Genomic DNA, 19,564 nt, shown 5'->3' on the forward strand with positions numbered 1-19,564 from the left:
TTCTGTACAGCAAAAGACACCATCAATAGAACAAGAAGGATCCCTACAGTATGGGAGAATATATTTGAAAATGACACATCCGATAAAGGCTTGACGTCCAGAATATATAAGGAGCTCTCACGCCTCAACAAACAAAAAACAAATAACCCAATTAAAAAATGGGCAGAGGAACTGAACAGACAGTTCTCCAAAAAAGAAATACAGATGGCCAACAGACACATGAAAAGATGCTCCACATCGCTAATTATCAGAGAAATGCAAATTAAAACTACAATGAGGTATCACCTCACACCAGTAAGGATGGCTGCCATCCAAAAGACAAACAACAACAAATGTTGGCGAGGCTGTGGAGAAAGGGGAACCCTCCTACACTGCTGGTGGGAATGTAAGTTAGTTCAACCATTGTGGAAAGCAGTATGGAGGTACATCAAAATGCTCAAAACAGACTTACCATTTGACCCAGGAATTCCACTCCTAGGAATTTACCCTAAGAATGCAGCAATCAAGTTTGAGAAAGACAGATGCACCCCTATGTTTATTGCAGCACTATTTACAATAGCCAAGAATTGGAAGCAACCTAAATGTCCATCAGTAGATGAATGGATAAAGAAGATGTGGTACATATACACAATGGAATACTACTCAGCTATAAGAAAAGGGCAAATCCAATCATTTGCAGCAACATGGATGGAGCTGGAGGGTATTATGCTCAGTGAAACAAGCCAAGCGGAGAAAGAGAAATACCAAATGATTTCACTTATCTGTGGAATATAAGAACAAAGGAAAAACTGAAGGAACAAAACAGCAGCAGAATCACAGAACTCAAGAATGGACTAACAGGTACCAAAGGGAAAGGGACTGGGGAGGATGGGTGGGTAGGGAGGGATAAGGGGGGGAGAAGTAGGGGGGTATTAAGATTAACATGCATGGGGGGGTAGGAGAAAAGGGAGGGCTGTACAACACAGAGAAGGCAAGTAGTGATTCTACAACATTTTGCTATGCTGATGGACAGTGACTGTAAAGGGGTTTATAGGGGAGACCTGGTATAGGGGAGAGCCTAGTAAACATAATATTCGTCATGTAAGTGTAGATTAGTGATAGCAAAAAAAAAAAAAAGGGCAGTTCCTGTGTGGTAACCTCCAACGAGTTCTACACAAGGGTATAAAGGGCATATAAAAGTGTAGGCAAAGGGTCTGTTTGTGTTTATACAGAGGATCAAAGCCTAATTGGGCTACCCCGAAAATGAACTAAGATACGATATGAAAAAGAACTTCCAACATCTGCACCCTCTGGAAGACTCATGCCAGAAGATGATCATCAAAAAACCCCAACAAAGATCCACGCACTGCTACAGCTGTAGATGCACTCATCCCACCAGTTCCTGGACCTGCCATGGGAATGAGGAAGGAGATATCTAAGCTGGCCTGTGCATACAGTAAAACAACAAAATTGGACTGGATCTATACTGTTGGAACTCAACCAAGAATTTGGAGAAGTGCAAATTGTAGCGCTCCAAAGTCTTACAACTACAAACTATTTATTGTTAAAAGAACATATGGCATGTGAATAGTCCCCAGGAATGGGTTGTTTTAATTTGTCTGATTTCTCTCAGACTGTTCAAGTTCATTTGGACAATATCCACCATATCATAGATAAGTTTTCACAAATGCCTAAGGTGCCTAACTGGTTTTCTTGGTTTCACTGCAGAGGGCTGGTAATTACAGATATGCTTTGGTTATGTAACTATATTCCTATTATGTTAATGTGTGTGTGCAATTTAAGTAGTAGCTTAAAACCTATACATGCTGAAGTTACTCTACAAGAAGATATATCAAAGAAATAATCAATCTTCCCATGTTTTCTTCCGCCTGCTACTTCTATAGCTTTTCTTCTTCCTTCCTAATTACAACCCTTAAATAGAATTTGTGCCTCATATCAAATTTACCGAGTATCATAATTCTTCCAAGTGGTAAAGATACCTCAAGACAAATGCTGGGCATAGAAGCCACAGGGCATAAATATGCAAAGAAGTAAAAAGCTAACTTTTTCAAACAATAAGGCTTCTCTCTCACTTACCAACTTTACATTTCCCTGTATGGCCCCGGAAGATGACTGGTTAGCCAGAGACGGGTAAGATTCCTCAAGGGAGGAACAACCTAAGACAGGCACAGTCGCAGGGGGGCCATCAGGTGAGAAATTGGGGATCAACAGAGGTGAGGCTTAGAACCTCACCCCCCCGTTCTGAGAGAAATCTTCTGCATGTTTTATTGCCCTGGTCTAGCTTGGATTAACACATAGTCTACAGGCACACACCTGATCATCTACATGTGCTCTCTTACAACACTAAACTATGTTTTCTACCTTTATCTTGTATCTACCTACCACTTCAGCATTTTATTAAAAATAATAATAATAAAGAGAGAAATGTGGTATCCACATATAAATCAAGTATAAAAACCAAATGAGTATTCATATTTGAACTGACTGTTTATAGTTCATAATGCATGAGCAAAACCGAAAGTTTCTGTGATGACTGCCCTTGTACTGTTCACTATGTAACTTATTCATTATGTAAGAATTTGTTCTACATGTAAAAACTTGTTTGTTATGCCTCAGAAGATTGGAGACTGACAAAAATTAGGCTTGGGGTGGAATAATGATTGTGCATTGAGCATTGACTCCCCTATACAGAATTTTATTGTCGTTAACAACCATTTGATCAATAAATATGAGAGATGCCCTCACAAAAAAAAAAAAAAAAAAAAAAAAAAAAAGGACAGACTTCCAATGGTAAAATAAATTAGTAACCGGGATGTAATGTATAGCATAAGGAATATAGTCAAGATATTGTAACAGCCTGGTAGGGTGATAGCTGGAACCTAGAATTATGTATATAAATGTTCTACCACTGTGTTGTACACTTGAAACTCATGTAATGTAATACTGTGTGTCAACTACCCTTCAATAAAAAATAATTATTAAAAAAAAAAAAAAAAATGTATTCAGAAAGCAACATGCAGAAGGTTTGAGACTCATATTAGAGACAGGTAAAAGCTTAGTACAGGTAGGGAATTATGATCTAATGAACTCAACCAATGGCAGGGAGGAAAAGTTGGGCTGACGATACAGTTCAAAGATAGATTAAATAAGTTTTATGACCAATTTCATCATGAGAAGTGCTACAGAGAGAGAGTCCAGAGAACTCAAGATTATGGCCTAAATGGTTGTAGAGTGAATTAACAACAACAACAAAAGGGAACAAGCAATTTGATATATTTTTTTCATTGGAATTTCTTTAGTTTGTATTATGAAAAACTGCTGAGGATAGTAATCTCAGTTTGGGGATTCCAAAAATATTTAGGAGCAATGCCTAATAGGCAGTTAGAAACACCAGTGATAGTGTTCTGCATCTCGTTAGGAACTTCAAGTATTGACGTGGGAGTCTTTGTTCCAATATTAGGGGAGCAGAAGAGATTGGCCAGACAGAAGAGTAAGAAGACTAAACCCTGAGAAAAATTCATAAGAGTGGGAAAAAAGAGGTGGAAGTAGAAGACACTGAATGAGTGGTAAGAGTGGAGAGTGGGGAGAATTGGCCAAGAATGGACTTGTGGGATCCAAGGATAAGTCATTCTAACAGGGCATACATGGTTACAACAATGAAAAGGTCAGGAAAGGCAAGTCAAATAACATAAGGGCTAAGGAAATGTCAGTTACAACTGACAAATTAAGAAATCATTGGTGCCATCAGCAAGGGAAGTTCCAGTAAAGCTTGAGACCAGAATTCACACTTTAATAGGCTTAGTGAGAGAAGAATATGGAGAGACCATGGGCAGAGAAAAGTGAAGTCGTTTAGCCGTGTTCACGGCGGCGGTCTACTTGGCCTCTACGTTGGCACCACCCCAGATTCATTCGTGGCTGTTCACATTAGGAGCTGAAGTCCCCTATTTTCTTTCTCTTTAGGTTGGTCATAAATCAGGATGAATACTTGGGAAATTATGTCTTTAGAGAAGAAATTCAGACTGTAAATTGTGCATTGGAGAGGTGACTAACTGAAGCAATGTGTAAGAAGGCACCACCCTGTCACTCTTGTCCCCATCTTGGTCACTGCTGCATCTCCAGTCCTTGACCTACAACCTTGGGCAAGAAGGCACTTATACTGGATATACAGATATAGGCTACTGATAGGTAGGTACACACACACGTACACATACATGTGTACCAAATATTAACACTTTTTGAATCTAGTTGTTGGACATTCATGTATTCATTCAATTACTATTTTAATTTTCCCATATGCATGTAAATTTCCTATTGTAATTACATGTAGTTTTACATTTATTTATTTATTTATTTATTTTTTTGGAGTTCATAATTTTATTAGGAATGGAGACATTATTCCTGGTACCTTAGCAATTTTGTTTTGTTTTGTTTTATTACTATTCTTTTTTTATTAAGGTATGATTGATATACACTCTTATGAAGGTTTCACATGAAAATACAATGTGGTTACTACATTTACTCATATTATCAAGTCCCCACCCATACCCCAATGCAGTCACTGTTCATCAGTGCAGCAAGATGCCACAGATCCACTATGTGCCTTCTCTGTGCTACACTGTTCTCCCTGTGATCCCCCACACCATGTGTACTAAACATAATACCTCTCAATCCCCTTCTCCCTCCCTCCCCCCCCGCCCTCCCACACCCCTCTCCTTTGGTAACCACTAGTTCATTCTTGGAGTCTCTGAGTCTAGTTTTACATGCATTTATCTCTGAAACCATGCATCCTTAAATTACAAATATATAAAAGTACTTGGAACATAGTATAGGTTCAGTAAATGTCATTCCCTTCCATGATAATACCTATCTTCTGTCACTATCGCTTAGTGTATAATGCCTTATTTTCTACCCTTTATTTTCTCTCTCCAAGTGTATGATAAGATTCTAGGTGACTTTCTTCTTCATATCTTTATTTCTGTCCACTCACCAAGTTTTTAGTGCCTTGTTGGAAAAAATAAGGAAATGTTTACAGGATAAATGAAAGGATATTCTTAATTTTCACTCCCATAGGGAAGTTTTAATCAACAAGGGACAGAGGACTAGATTCCCACCCTAGCCTACCATCCATGCTTGCTTTATGGAAGGGAAGACTATGAGTTTCTTGAGAGCAAAGGTTTTGTCTCATATACTTTTTTTAAGCCTATAGAAGAATGACACTGTGATTGGCAGACTCATAAGGTGTTTATTGAATGACTAAATAAATGACTGCCTGAATGAGTAGCTATAAGAATAAGTAGTATTGAAACAATTTCCACATCCCACAGATTTTCATTAGAAGCAGCTGACCAAATAGGAATTAGACTTTCATCCTTTCTATTATCTATGCTGATTTTAAATGAGGCCTTCATTCTGATTAATTCTTTAATGAGACTGCAAGACAGAAAACTGAACACCACGGAGAAATCCAGAATAAAAGTCTGTGAAAATAAAACTTAACTAACCAACCAAAGAATGATTATTGTCAATTGCAGGACAGCAAAAGCAAAGAGTTTGGAAAGCAAAAAGAAAGTTTCAACCAAAGATATACAGAATTGCAGGATTTTAGAGAGGCCAGATCAGCCGTATACATCTTATTTTTCAGAGGAGGAATTTTAGGCTCTGTGACCTGTTCTAAGTAAGAGGCCACAAATGTCCAGATGCTTATTAAGGTGAAGAATGAAGACATAACCACCAAATTACTAACTTGACTCTGTCCATTACCTTTCTGCTGAAATCCAGGAGGCAAGAGTAAAAACATTATTTATATTGAAATGCACCTGGTACACACCAGAAAGCTGAACTAGAGTCATTAGCAAGGGCAAAACTCTTATCCTAGAGGCACACAGATACTTCTCCTAGTCTAGCTCTATCTAAGCCCCCTCCTTACATCCTATTCCCTACTCTTTCTCAGATGACAGAAAGCAGGGGTACGTGGGGGCGTAATGTGAGTAGAGGCACTGTTATATAGAGGTGAGAATGGGTGACCGGGGAGAGGTTATGACATCATCTCATGGGAAGATAAAAGTACAACAGTGAAAAATGTTTGATTTAAACTTTTCGTTTAGAACTCTAAAACCAAAGAAAGATTTGCACATTTTTCTTCAGTACTGCTGTCAGAGCTCATGAAACCTTCTTAGATATCTTAGCAATTAACATAGAGACAATGCAGTCTACTTACCCATTCTGTATGGCAGCAGTGGGGTCATAGGTCAGAGCCATGCTAGCCTGTATATAGGGGGAGAGGGGAGAAAACATCTTAACATTTTTATTGCAGTGCCCAAACCATTCAACACACACAAAGACTTTTATCTTTATTTTTCATGATTTAAGTTTATTTTATCCTATATATTTCTCCACCCTGACTGGCATGACTAGCATTTTCACTACCCACATACCAGAGTCCACCAGTGAGTTAGGGAGTTTATGTCATGTATCCAGACAAACCAAAGCACAATGCAGCTTGGATGAATTCCATTTCTCCTTCATAAACCATCCGCTGTCTAGTCTGGTACCCTTATAATTCTCACTAGTGTCAAGAGCACCTATTTATTGTACATCTCATGGCATGAAAAAAAGTCAGAATGAGCCCTGTGGTCAGAATAAGAATAAAAGCTACTTAAAATGCATTCGACCTTTCAGAAGACAATGTTAGAAATATTTATTTTAAAATAGATCGTATGCCTCAGGGGTACTTAGGTAATGAGTCACCCAGTGCTTGTCCAATATATTGCTAGCACCTGTCCTCCCACGAGTGGGTGAAAGGGAAGGTCATTTACACATGATGGGAATTCTAGGCCTTGCATCCAATCAAGAGGTGGTTTTGTTCTGTTTCTAAGAATAAAACCACCTCTTAAAAACTACACTGCTGCCCCTGGCAGTTATTTCAGAAAAGAATAGAAACTTCCTGACCAGTGATTCATAGCCTACTGCCTCCCTTCACACACACCATCACATTTGACCCTCACAACAACCCTTTGAAGTAGGCAGGAGAAATATGTTCTCCATTTTATAGATGAAGACACTGAAGCTTGGAGAGGTCAAGTGACTTGCTCAAGGTCACCTGTTTGGAGGCAGAACCAGATTCCAACCCATGTCTTCTGAGGAGGGCTCCTTTTCGAGCTCTGCTGTGACATTGACCTAGAATTTGAAAGAGACCCGAGGATCATCTCCAGCAAGGAGGTAGAACTTCCTCTGTGGTGGAACAGCATGCTACCATTTGTTAGCCAGGGCTGTCAGCCTGGCTATTGCTGGTGAGCAGAAACAGAATATTGAATGGAACAAAACTGACTAGGTTGCCTTTAGGATGAATTCTTTTTTTCTTTTTTGAAATTTAAAAGTGAATTTGATTCATGTCAGCTTCCTGGCTTTCCTAGTGCCCTGTAATTATATAAGATATAACCATGGGAAGAAAGGGGGTAATAGGTACACAAGGCCTCCTTGGGCATTTCTTTTGTGATTTCCTGTGAGTCTATACTTACTTCAACATAAAAAGTAAGAAAAAATGAATTAGCTTGGAGGGCTTTTGTAGAGGATAAGAAAACCATAAAAACTTTAAAGGAAAGAAAAAAAAAAACGAGCTTTTGTGTTTGAGTTTTTTCCAGTATGGTTGAAGGGAGGTTTCCTGTTGGGTTCATTGAATTCCTCAGATTTAGCAGGTAACTGAAAAGGAAATCGCCAGGCTAAGATAGGGCCTGGAGTTCAATACGGCTTAGCTACATTCAAGCTTAGATTCATGCATGTTTTTCCCCTGAATAATAATTTTTAAATGATTGTTAAGATTGGTATGAGGAAATAAAGGGTAGAGTCATATATGAATGGAATTGGCATTCAGGGAACATACATAAATTCAAACAGAGTCTGCAGGCAAAGCTGAGATGACTGAAGTTAAGAGAAATGTGCTGAGAATACATGCTTAATGATAACTTTTCTGACTTATATTAAAAGATTATGCAACTGAGAATATGACAAGCTGGGAGATAGGGAACTGAGAAGAGAATTGAAGAGCAGAAATGAAGGCAGATTTTTATTCTTGCCTTGAGAGATGCCAAGGTAGTGGTGTCTAAATTCTAAGTCTAAATTCTTCCCAGAAAGGGACCTCTACCGTGTGGCTGGTGGGAGGCTCGTCCTAGGCTGAAGACTCCCCAGAAGGGACCTGCAGAGGATGAAGCTGATACCTAATGGTTCTGGGTTCCAGAGCAGACAGGAATAAAAGCTATCCATGTGGGATGAGATTTTCCTCTTAGAAACACTAAGTTTCTCTCCACTAACTTATCCAAGAGGCAGAATGAAAAAAAATGGGCTTTACACTCCATAGAGATATTGTTAGTTCATGAGAGATTTAGGATAGTCATATCTTCAGCTTCCTAATCACCCCAAATTGTTTAAATCCTAGGGTATTATAGGAAGCCTTTCCTAATCAACCTCATGTTTACTTCTTTTCCTTGTTTTTATTTTCCAACAGTGCTCAGAGACCAATGTTATGTAGCCTTTTGTGAATTACAAATTGCCTTGAACATTCTCTTTGTATGCATGTATTTGTTCTGGCAAATTTAGGTAAGGATTTTTTCTCTCATATTTTACTTGAATTCTTCATGGATGGTAGTTAACCAATCAGTTCTAGCCAGAGTTACAGTAATTATCAATAAGCTCTATCTCTTTGTTGAGTACATATGTGATAATCAGAAAGGCTAAGTTGGCCTCTTCCTCCATCTTAAACCTCCATCCATCTTTGAGAAGATGGAAAAGAACTGCACAGATGGTAATGTCGCTCAGTGGAAAGAATATATGTTTTGGACCTGGGTTCAAGTCTTAGCTCTGTTATTTTCTAACAGTGTGACCTTGGGCAAATAATTTAACCTAATTGAGCCTCAGTTTCCTCAACTGTGAAATGGTAGAGTAATACCTACCTCATCGGATTGTTGTGAAATTTAAATGAGATTACGTTTGTAAAGCGCCCAGCACAGTGCCTGGAGACAAGACACATACATAAATATTATAATACAAAGCAACATGTGGTAAGTGCCATATGAGTGACATGGATGAGGTGTAGGGGGAAGGGGATGAGGGAAGGCAGGTGGAGGAGGTACAGCTGAGTGGAGCCTTGAAAGATGGATTAGGATTTCTAAAGATGGAGATGAGAGGTGGAGGCCAGCTCGGGCAAAAGGTGTGTAAATAAAAGGGGCAAGGTGGGTGATTCACTTGCAGTAGAACACTGGAGGGGAGCAGTGGGAAAAAGACTGGAAGGGACAAGGAAGGAGATCTTGATTGCTTGGCTCCTCTTGGGGAGCCACTGAACATTTTTTGAGTAGGTAAATTGTACAATCAAAGAGGGATTGGACAACAAGAAACAGCATGAGCCTCCTAGAAAATAGGGTAAATCCAGAGCAATGCACAACTGGAGTAGGCACTTGGGGATAGGGAGGTGGAGAGAATCTAAGGTGGGATTGTCATTGCAAAAGGGTAGGGAATGAATACAAGTTTCACCTACTTCATGATTTTGCCTAGGGACAGTCCTGCCTCTGAGTACCTTTGGCAAGAGGAGACAAGAGATAGTGTCAGGTCATATGCATTTGGAACATTGTGGGTAACAAAACAAGGCATGTTTTAAACAAAAGGTTGTTTGAACTTAACCTGCTGGCAGAATATCATAGTACAAAACTAATGCTTGGTTGCACCTGGTTTTCATTTCTTGTGTAACAGATTGTTCAGTTATAATTCTAATATGGCCTTAATGCAGATTTTGCATTTGATTTCCTTCTGTTTCTTTTCACAAAGGTAAAAAAGAAAATCGATTGTGCTGCTCTGTCTAGCCACCTTCATACTAAGCTTGAACCATGAAATTATCATTATGTAATTACCAAATTTTATGGCATGTTTACAAACTCCAGAGTCACACAGAAAGTAAAATAACTTGGAACAAAATGAAAATGTCACACCACATGTACAAAAATGATATTTAATCCTGTCACTGTCTTTTGAAAATGGCTTATTAGGTTCACAAATATTTTCCATTTTTCAAGTTCACATTTTTGTGTATCAGAGGCATTTACAGTTTATTTAAAACAAAAAGGGGCATTTTTGTCATCTTGCATCAGCAGCTGAATTTTGGCTTAGTATGTCAGCCATACTAGGTAGGGTCTTTCTAATCATTCTAGACAGAATCTATAAGAGCTAAATATTTTAGAGGAAATTTTGAAATGTGGCTTATTAAAATAATTAGGGTATCATAATTGTTTTTAATAAATGTAGAAGATTCATTTAGACACCTCAGTTTGACTTGGGAGCTAGATATTTGACATTCATAACTTTAAATGATTAATATCTAAATAAAATGGTGATAATTGTGGAAACAGGGCTGACAATGCACTCATTAGGGAATAGGCATTACCATTTCAGAATGATCTGAACAGTATGCTTGGTCTTATCCAAGGACCAGAGGATCACTAACCATAACAAAGTCAATGAAAAGATAGGCTGATAGACTTGTTTTTATCATTTTCAAAACTATTTTTACACTGTAATAAAAATGGAGACCAGGAACTTTCAGGCTGTGAATTTTACATGGACAGATACACTGTGATTCACCGAAAATTGCAACAGTGATGTTTTTGCCCAACATTTTCCTCTTCCTAAATTCTGCCGTGACACATGATGTACATAACTGGATGAGTTACAAATGACTAATCACAAGAATTTCCAACCCTCTATGGTCAGATTGAAGGCAACACTTTAGTAAATATGCAGTAAATGCTGTAGTATTGTTTACTCAATTAGTACAAGAAGCTAAAGAAGCCAAAGAAGAGATAATATCATTTTCTGTATATCATCTTTATAAAGTTTATTTCTTACAACCAATTTTAATAATATTACCACTGTTAGCTGGTTATAGTTATGAATTCAATAAATAAAATAAGATGGCCTAAAACGTGGGTAAAAGGGCTTGAAAATTATAATGTGTCATTAAAGTTTAGGTACTACTAATGAAGTGAAACCTTTTAGCTTTGTTTACACTTATTTACCAGTGTTTCTCTTTAGGAGACATGTCCTTTCAGTGAGGAAATCATAATACAAAATGATATATACCCTATGTGTCAATGATTAAAAATATTTAAAATTTAAAAATTTCTGACTAGAAATAAAACAAAACTTAATTTTTACAATGTTAAACATCAAAATATTTGTGTGATGTAACTATAAATGACTTTTTTACCTTTCATATATTTTTATCTGATGCTTTTATATAATGAGAATTACTTTTCTAATATGGAAAAACCCTTTCACTTAAAGAAGCATATTATTATCCTCTATGACTTGTACAATTTTAAGTGCAGGAGGGAAAAATAAAGCACATCATTTATCAAAGTAATATGTCTTAGAGGCCTGATTCAACAGTAAGCTTCAAAGTATCAGGAATCATCATTTCGCTTTGCCAAATCAGCACAACACAGAAGAGCTGGGATGGGTGGGTACTGCTGCAGCCAGGTGGCTTCAAGTGGGGATGGGCAGGAGGTTGGGCATTAAGACTGAGATTCAAGGATAATGAGATAGTTTATAGTGGTGGAAGCTAGTAAGAATTCATAGATCTAAACAGCCAGACTGGCTGAGAAATTGAGGATTTCATATGTGACCCTGGACGTGGTGGCTATCCAAGCTATTCAGAGGAGCCAATAATGATCACAAGAAAACCACATGATCAATACTCAGTGAAGGTTTTGGCCAAAGGGCTCTTAACCTCCTTCCTGTGTAAAGAGGAACTAATCCTAGGAAATAATACACCCAGAGAGAAACTGGGGGCAGGTTATTGGAGCACTTGCTGAAAGGGGAGGTGACAGAATGAACTCTGGCCTTCCTAGGAGGCAAGTGGTAGGGTTTCACTGGGACAGCCCTGGCACAGTCAGGCGACTATTGAATGGTTTGCTTCTCTCGCAGAGGCAGTCACCCATGTAAGGCAGGTGTTTGCTTTCACCTGCTGAGAAGATGCTCCCTGGGCTATGTGCAGCCAGTCCCCCTCCTGAAGAGAGGATGAGGGATAAATGAGCCAGTATACAAGGAAATCACCAAACTACAAGAGAGAGGTGAGGCTGCACAGTCCTGAGATAAGACAGAAACATCCCTGTTAATTGTTCTATAAAAGATGCCAAACATCCTGTAAAATGGCTCACCCTGCACTCCCTAACTTTTCATCATTTCTGAATCCAAGGAATACCTATATTTTAAATCACACTTGATTAGTCTGCATCATTTGTCCACCGAATTTTTCTTCTATTAAAACTGCTTCCCTTGGCCTCTGAGCCCCTCCCTGGACTTCTTTTTGGGGCTCCTCACTCCGTCTGCCTTTGGGATGCCAGCGCTCAGGGCCACGCTTCCCACCTCCTCTCAGTGACAACACCTGCTTTCTGATCCCAACTATTGTTCGTATCTGAGTGATTCCTGAATCTTGGTCTCAATCTCAAATATCTATACTGCATTCTTCAGATTTGTTGCCAAGTTAAATTAGTTAAGTTCAGTGTATGGCCGATATCTTCTAACAAGTTACCATTCCTTGTTTGGGTGTTTACTAATATCCTTTGGTAAAAATATCCTGTCTTTCCTTGCACTTCCTTCCAATCCACCAGCCAAATACTGTGAAGAAGGTTTTTCTGAGAGGCAAATCTGGCCACATCCTAATCCTTCCTGTAGGTGGCATCCTGTCACCTTTGAGACAAAACATGGCCCATACAGCCCTTCATGATCAAATCCAAATGCACCTACTCACCTCCACAAGCTCGCTGTACAATTCTAGACCATACCCTTCCCCAAACTCGACCAGACACTCACCCTGCCCTCCAGTGTGGCCTCTGAGCCTTTGCCTCTGTAGCTTTGGAAACTGGAAACTCTGCATCATGCCTAAGGAAAAACTGAAATTCTCTTCTTCCAGCTTCAGACTAGATGTCACAGCCTTTTGAAGCCATTTCTCTCCATGTGGTATTAACCACTGATTTTCTCTGCTCCTGTGACCCAGTATCTTGCCAATAGGTTTCAGCCCTGGACAAGTTCACTATGGATTCAGTGAGACTGGGGAATGACAATGGAGGAGCTTGTTCTCCTGGTGGCAGCTGGAGCAATACAAGTCCATCTAGATCCAACAGTCTGCAGGTCCGTAATCCTCCCTCATTTCTGCCTCCACCCAGAGCACTGGACAGCGCTCTTATTATAGAGACTCTGGCAATAATAGTTTATTGCCTACAGGTATGGAAGCAGTAGCCTAGCAGCAGGCCAGTTATATCAATTAATTCAGGTGCAGGTGAGGATCAGGGCCACAGGAACCTTCACTCATGCAAACCCAGGGTGGGAGCTACATGATCGTTCTCTGCCACCTGCGACTCTCAGCTGGCCTCTTCCTCACATCGGGCTTGGTCTGTCCTCTTTCTGGGCCAGTGTTTGGGATATATTAGGAACTCAGTAAATGTTTGTTAAGTGAATTAATTAATAAATGAATAAATGGCTTAAAAAAATTTTGTATCTGGACTTCATATTTGAAAATGGAATTTGAGTGTTATTAATTCATCCGGATTAGTACAATTTCCATTTAAAACTTAAGTTGAACTCAATTGAACTTCTAAAGAAACTGTCTCAGACCTTAATTGGTTAGTAGAGGGAGGGGAGGCAAGATGATTATTGGGCTTGTTGAGACCTCCCAAGGCAGCAGGGAAGCCAGTGTAACTGAACCAAACCTTCAGCAAGAGCCTGGGAGGAATGAGCAACAGTTGAAAAACCTGGAGGCCCCTTTTATCCAAGTTTCTGTTCCAGAGTGTGGAGAAGATTCTTAGAAGTCATCTTGACATCTTCAGGGATCCATCAGAAATCAAGCAAATGAAATGCAAGAGATGTATCACTTTACAAAATAGCAAAAATAGGCACAGAATAGAGAAATTTCACCTCTTTTTGTCTGAGAAAAGACTATCAGGAGGAGTAATGCTGTTGTTTGTGCCACTATGTCATCAGGATATTTTAGGATATTTTTCATTTTTGGCTTTTACTAGAACATTCTTGTCAGACAGAGAATTTCTCCCTTATATAGCAATAGAGAAGGGCAAGATAAAAAGATGAAGACAGAAATAAGCCTGGAAGGCTGAGAAAGCCTACATTGGCTCAAACACAAACAAAAAGTATCATTAAAGGGGAAACAGAAGAAAAGCTGTATTAGTGTTATGTGATGCAGCTGGCTAAACATCTCAAAGTCTTGAGGGGAAAGAAGGTATCCTACCAGTGTGTCATTAAAACCTAAGTTAAATCAAGCCTTGACTGATAATCAAAAAGGACACAAGAGAACATTGCCAGGTTTTATGCGGGTGCTTCTGTTTTTATCTCAATCTAAGTGACCATATGGGAAAAAATGAAGTTCCTATGGCCAGGATCCTCACCTGACCCTAAACTACTTGATGATGTAATTGGCCTACTGTGAGGCTACTGCTTCCACACCCATAGGAGATAAGCTATTACTGAATGAGTCACTATGTAAAGAGCTCTGCTCAGGGCTCTGGGTGGAAGCAGAGATGGAGGAGGATTATGGACCTGCAGACTTCTGGATACAGACGTGATTCTAGTGCTCGACCTACCACTGGGAGAATAAAGCTGGGTATAAACCCTTTTACTCCAAGAATGTTCCATTGTCATTTCTCAGTCTCATGAATCCATAGTGAACTTGCCTGGGGCTATAATCCTCAGGCTAAACACCTACCATATAGGGCAGGTAGGGTGAAAAATCTAAAATGCTGAGATTGATACCAGAGCAAGACTATGCCGCCAAAAAGAGATGAAAGTCCTAGGAATCTGGCTAATTGATCCACATTCTCCTGGGTCTCAGCTGCAATTTGAAATTACCTGGAGGTTATAATTGATTCTCTATCAATAAGAAATTCTGAGCCTTGTGGCAAGCTGGGTCTCCAGAAATCTCCCAGTTGGTTGATGTCCCACTTAGTTGCCTTGATCTGGGTCAAGGGAAGATAGGAGACATGGAGATCACTTATCAGCTTTTCCCTTTGTAATTGTTTAATATAATCTTTCCAGCCTTAAGCTCTTCCTAAGCCCTACCTCCTCTCCAAGAACATCAATATGTTTTCCCATCTTCTTCCTTGAGAATGGACACCAGGTGGAGGACTGGAGATCATCATGAACCACATCATGTTCAAATTTCTTAAGATGAAATTTTTTATCTTTAGTGACCATGGGTTAGTAAATACTGCATGCAGCAGCTTTAAAATAAGAACACTTAACTAAGTAAGAAAGTTTTCATGCTGAATTATTGAGAATTCAAGTTCTTGTGCCAATGGGAAGGTCTACTTGGAGATTAGAAGGGTCATTTACCCTGAGCCTGCTCGCTATGTAGGTAAAGCATATGAAATAAATAAAATTACATCTGGCGTGTTGGTTAACAAACTCAATTGCAAGTGTTGTCACCCATCATCATAATGGCCAATTGCTTTTTTCAAGGTCAGATGTATAAAGAATGTCCTCAGTTCAAGGTTAAAAAGACTCTTTATAGAACCTGACATTGTTGGTAGACACAGCTTGATTTTTTTAAATGTCTCATTAAAAAAAGAATTCAACAACGAATTGCCAGGCATTGTAATATACCCAAAGGGAACAGTAGTGAACTACATAGATGATGTTTCTACCTTCATGGAATATGGTTGAAGACACCTGAACATGCATGCTATTACGGTCTTTCAAAAAATTCTTTAGACATAAAATTTCATAGGAAATTGTGCTTCAGTTTATCCTTCAATTTTTTATTTCTACTGGCTCATTGAGGAAGTACTTCAATTTCATATTTCCAAACATAAATTTCCTAATGTTCAATATTATAAAACCAAATTGCAGTCAATATGGGTTCCCAGAAAATAGAAATGATGTATTCCTTGGTCTTGTCATCAGGTTTTTCTCATCCTTAATAAGAAGAATATTGACTGGTGACTGATTAAAAAGTTTGTGAGCTCGATGTACTACTCAGAGCAGATCCCACAGAAGGCAAGGGGGCCACATGGTTGAGCTGCATCTTGTCTTCCTCACTGCTAAGATGTCTCGAAGCATGAGCTTCACATTAGCTGTGGTAACAGCTAGCGACAGCCATATGCTTTCAAGAAACTCAACAAAATATTCTGTTGAGAAAGTCTCCAATGAATGGTGACCATAGGAATAACCTCTTCTCTCCAGATTTAATGCAGACTGTGTCATTACTTCCACAGCCATCTGTGTAGCCTTTAACATTCATCTTCCATATCAATGTGACCCACTTTGGTTCCTAAAGTGTCAATACAGTCTTCTTCTCATATACAGATAGGCAAGTAAATAACAATTCTATAAGTGATTGTAAATATAGTTTAATGTATTAGGCTACTGTCTTTTTTAGTAATAAGAATATACATTAATCTTTACTTTGGATCAAATGTTCAATGATCTTTATGAAGTGATTATAAGCCAAGTGGTCCTTTATAGGCTCATTAAATTAATTAAAATAGGATCAAGACTTTTTCCTAATTCCTTGGAAAGTTTTACACTTGTTGTTTGAGTAGAATAAGAAATATCATCTTTAATTCAAAACAAATGATAATTGTCTGTAACACAGCTCTTCAAATGAAAACAGTTGGTTCAAGCCTTGGTATAATTACTTTTGATGTCTATGCACATTGTTTTTGTATCAATGGAAGAAGCATAAACTTAAACATGAGGTTGAGTCTCACTCAACAACAGTAATCATTAAATAAGATACAATTGATTCTTATTATTATCAGTAATTATATTCTATAAAGTCACCATGAACACATTAGTGAGTAATTTATCATTGCTACTGGACAGAATAGAGGGTTAGATTACTGCAAGCTTCTGATCATAATATTTTCACCAACTGCTCAATACAAAACCTTGTTTGATGTGTGTTTCTGTCTAAAGACACCTTTAAAACATATACTGTTGATTCATTAACATTAAACTCACAGCCAACTGTACAATAAGTCCTGCCTGAACAAAGCCAATCTCCTTTTTTTCTGTGTTTTCTCCATAAGGCCCATTACAGATTTCTTGTGCTTAGGAACATTGGATAGTACATCAGCAGTACACTTAATGGCTGTTTTAAACAGTGAAATCACCAGTGACAAGCACAAACGTGCAAAATACATGGCCCTAAATAAACCAGGTAAAGCACACTTGTTGACAGTATAGGAGCTGAAACAAGAATGCAGAGCATCATACATTCACTGTTAGCTGGAAGTGTGCATGTTTGGTGACTCAAACTTTTCACTGCTTTGTACATTTGGAAATGACCATGAAAGAATTATGAGCATTCATTCTGGGCTTAGAAATAAATTTTAGTGAGTAGGTAAATTTGCAAACATGGGGCCCATGTACAATGCAGATCAACTGTATCTTTTTTCAAACTGATAATTTCATGAGTATGAGTCTTTCAATAAACAAAAGGAAATTTTATAAATAGCATTAATACCACTATTTATAAGGATCCTAAAAAAGTTGTTACACAGAAGAATTTGGTAACATTGCCCCTGAAATACATTAGGATGTGGGTACTTGAAGATTATTTATATCCAGCACCACGGAGACACAGAATATGCAAGAAAATTCCCATTTCCCAATACTTTGTTAAATCCAGTAAGTCACCAATTGTGGCATTAGAATGCTTCTTTGATCAAAGATAATTGTTTTGAAGGATACTGGAAGGTACTTGAGCATGAGGAATATTTTTCATAGCTACAGAGGTTGTATAAGTAACTTTGGTATCCAAAATTAATTGCCATTACTTGTCAGAATAGATAGGTTACTAATTGATCTTCTTACCCTTTAAAAACATCAACCACATAATTCAATTCTCAATAGTAGCTCAAACTTTTCCTTGATATCTACCAATAGTTCTAATTTTTCTTTTTCTTTTCGTTTTTTTTCTTTTTCATGCATCTTCTACATCTAAGTTCCCCTCTCTTTGCCAGCTCTTGGCTTTTATAATTACCAGATCTTCAAAAGAAAATGGGCTAGAAATTTGAAAACCACCTAATGTTTCAGTGTTGACTAATGCTTGGAATGCAGATAATGATTTGGAATGTGATCCTATAAAAACATTAAAAAATGTAATTCAAAATTAAATTAATTTTTACTTATTTCATAAAATATTTTATAAAGTAAGTAAAAAATTCAGCTGGGAAATGGTACTGGTAACAGATTTTCATTCAAATAAATGTATCTTTAAAAATAAATCCCATTTGGAAAATAATAAGACATAGACATGACATGACATTGGAAACCAAGGAATTAAGAATTCAGGTCATAAGAAATACATAACAGAGCCAGCTTTCTACCTTTCTACTTTGTGTGGGTGATATTATGATAGCTATAATAGTTAATACTTGAGTAATTATAGTTTGCTAGTCACTGTGCTCCATGTTTTACCTTCACCACCTCAGTCAATCTTCCAATCACCAAATAAACGCTTTTAACCATTTTCATTCTACTGAGAAGGAAACTGAAGTTTAAAGATGGGCAAACTTGCCTGAGTTTGCCACTCAGCTTGGAAGCTGTCAAAAGCTGTGATTTATACTCCAGACTTTGTTCCCTTAGCCACTAAAATAGAGTGCCTGTAAATCATGAGGAAAAACAAGCAATATTGAGCACATCATGGACATGGATACACACAATTCCTTAACATTCAGAAAGAATTATTATCCCCAATGGGTGTATCAGAGGACTCAAATTTTATTAAAGAACGTCCCAAAGCTTAAGTTGCTTCTCTAAGCATTATTCCCTCTGTGCCACCTCAGTACCCAAGCACACAGGACAAGTGACAAGGTGGAGCTTTCCAACTCTGGGGAGAACTTCTGGTTTGTAAATGCATACAAGTCAATTTCTCATTAACCTACTGTAAAAAACATACCATCGTCAACCAAACAGTTAATGATTAGTAAAAAAATAAATGTGAACTGATTTTCTTGTGGTTTATGCTTTGCTGTTATTATTACTATTTTGTATTTGGTTTCTTTCACTGTTGCATAGGCATGATGCCGACTGCAGTCGGAGATTTTATTACTACAATGCTAAATTATATTCTAGTCCACTTTTCATCTCCTACTTTATAGAAAGAGAAGATCTTTGCCATTTCAGGTTCCCCCGGGGTAGGAACCTGAAATGTATGTTCCATCATGTCTACTATATCCTGTCTTTTGCCCTTCACACAATAGACACTCATTAAAGGGTTTATTGACTGACAGAATGTTTTATGTTTAAGCTGCTTCTTCTTCAATGTGACCTTTTAAAAAATCTCTTTCAAACAGAAATTCTTCTCTTAAAAGAATATTTCTGCAAAAAATCAGCCATGTATTAAGGAAGTTAAGAAAGCAAATAGGAGACACAAAGGGGATTAGAGGGGTCATTTAGTATGTATATTTTGAACATACATTCAGGGAAGAGGTCATCCTCACATGTTGTCATGTTCTCAGGATGCAGAACAAATTAGTCATGGAAGGAACAAATGCTTTATGATGAC

General features: G+C 38.1%; 1 protein-coding gene across 17 annotated transcripts in view; it reads right to left on the bottom strand.

Annotated features, from left to right (window-relative positions):
* Window positions 1-19,564, bottom strand: part of RBMS3 (RNA binding motif single stranded interacting protein 3) — a 1,308,700-nt gene that overhangs the window by 119,519 nt on the left and 1,169,617 nt on the right. For 9 of the 17 annotated variants that reach the window (XM_057491391.1, XM_057491386.1, XM_057491384.1 and 6 more), the window contains 2 exons: window positions 9,527-9,565; window positions 6,218-6,264 (listed from right to left, as the gene is read on the bottom strand). In XM_057491391.1, the coding sequence (XP_057347374.1) occupies window positions 6,218-6,264; window positions 9,527-9,565 (86 nt within the window). The remainder of the gene's footprint in view (window positions 1-6,217; window positions 6,265-9,526; window positions 9,566-19,564) is intronic. The other 8 variants (XM_057491387.1, XM_057491393.1, XM_057491388.1 and 5 more) reach the window with 1 other exon arrangement.

This window comes from Manis pentadactyla, chromosome 14 (genome assembly GCF_030020395.1).
Source record: "Manis pentadactyla isolate mManPen7 chromosome 14, mManPen7.hap1, whole genome shotgun sequence".
Taxonomy (NCBI): domain Eukaryota; kingdom Metazoa; phylum Chordata; class Mammalia; order Pholidota; family Manidae; genus Manis; species Manis pentadactyla.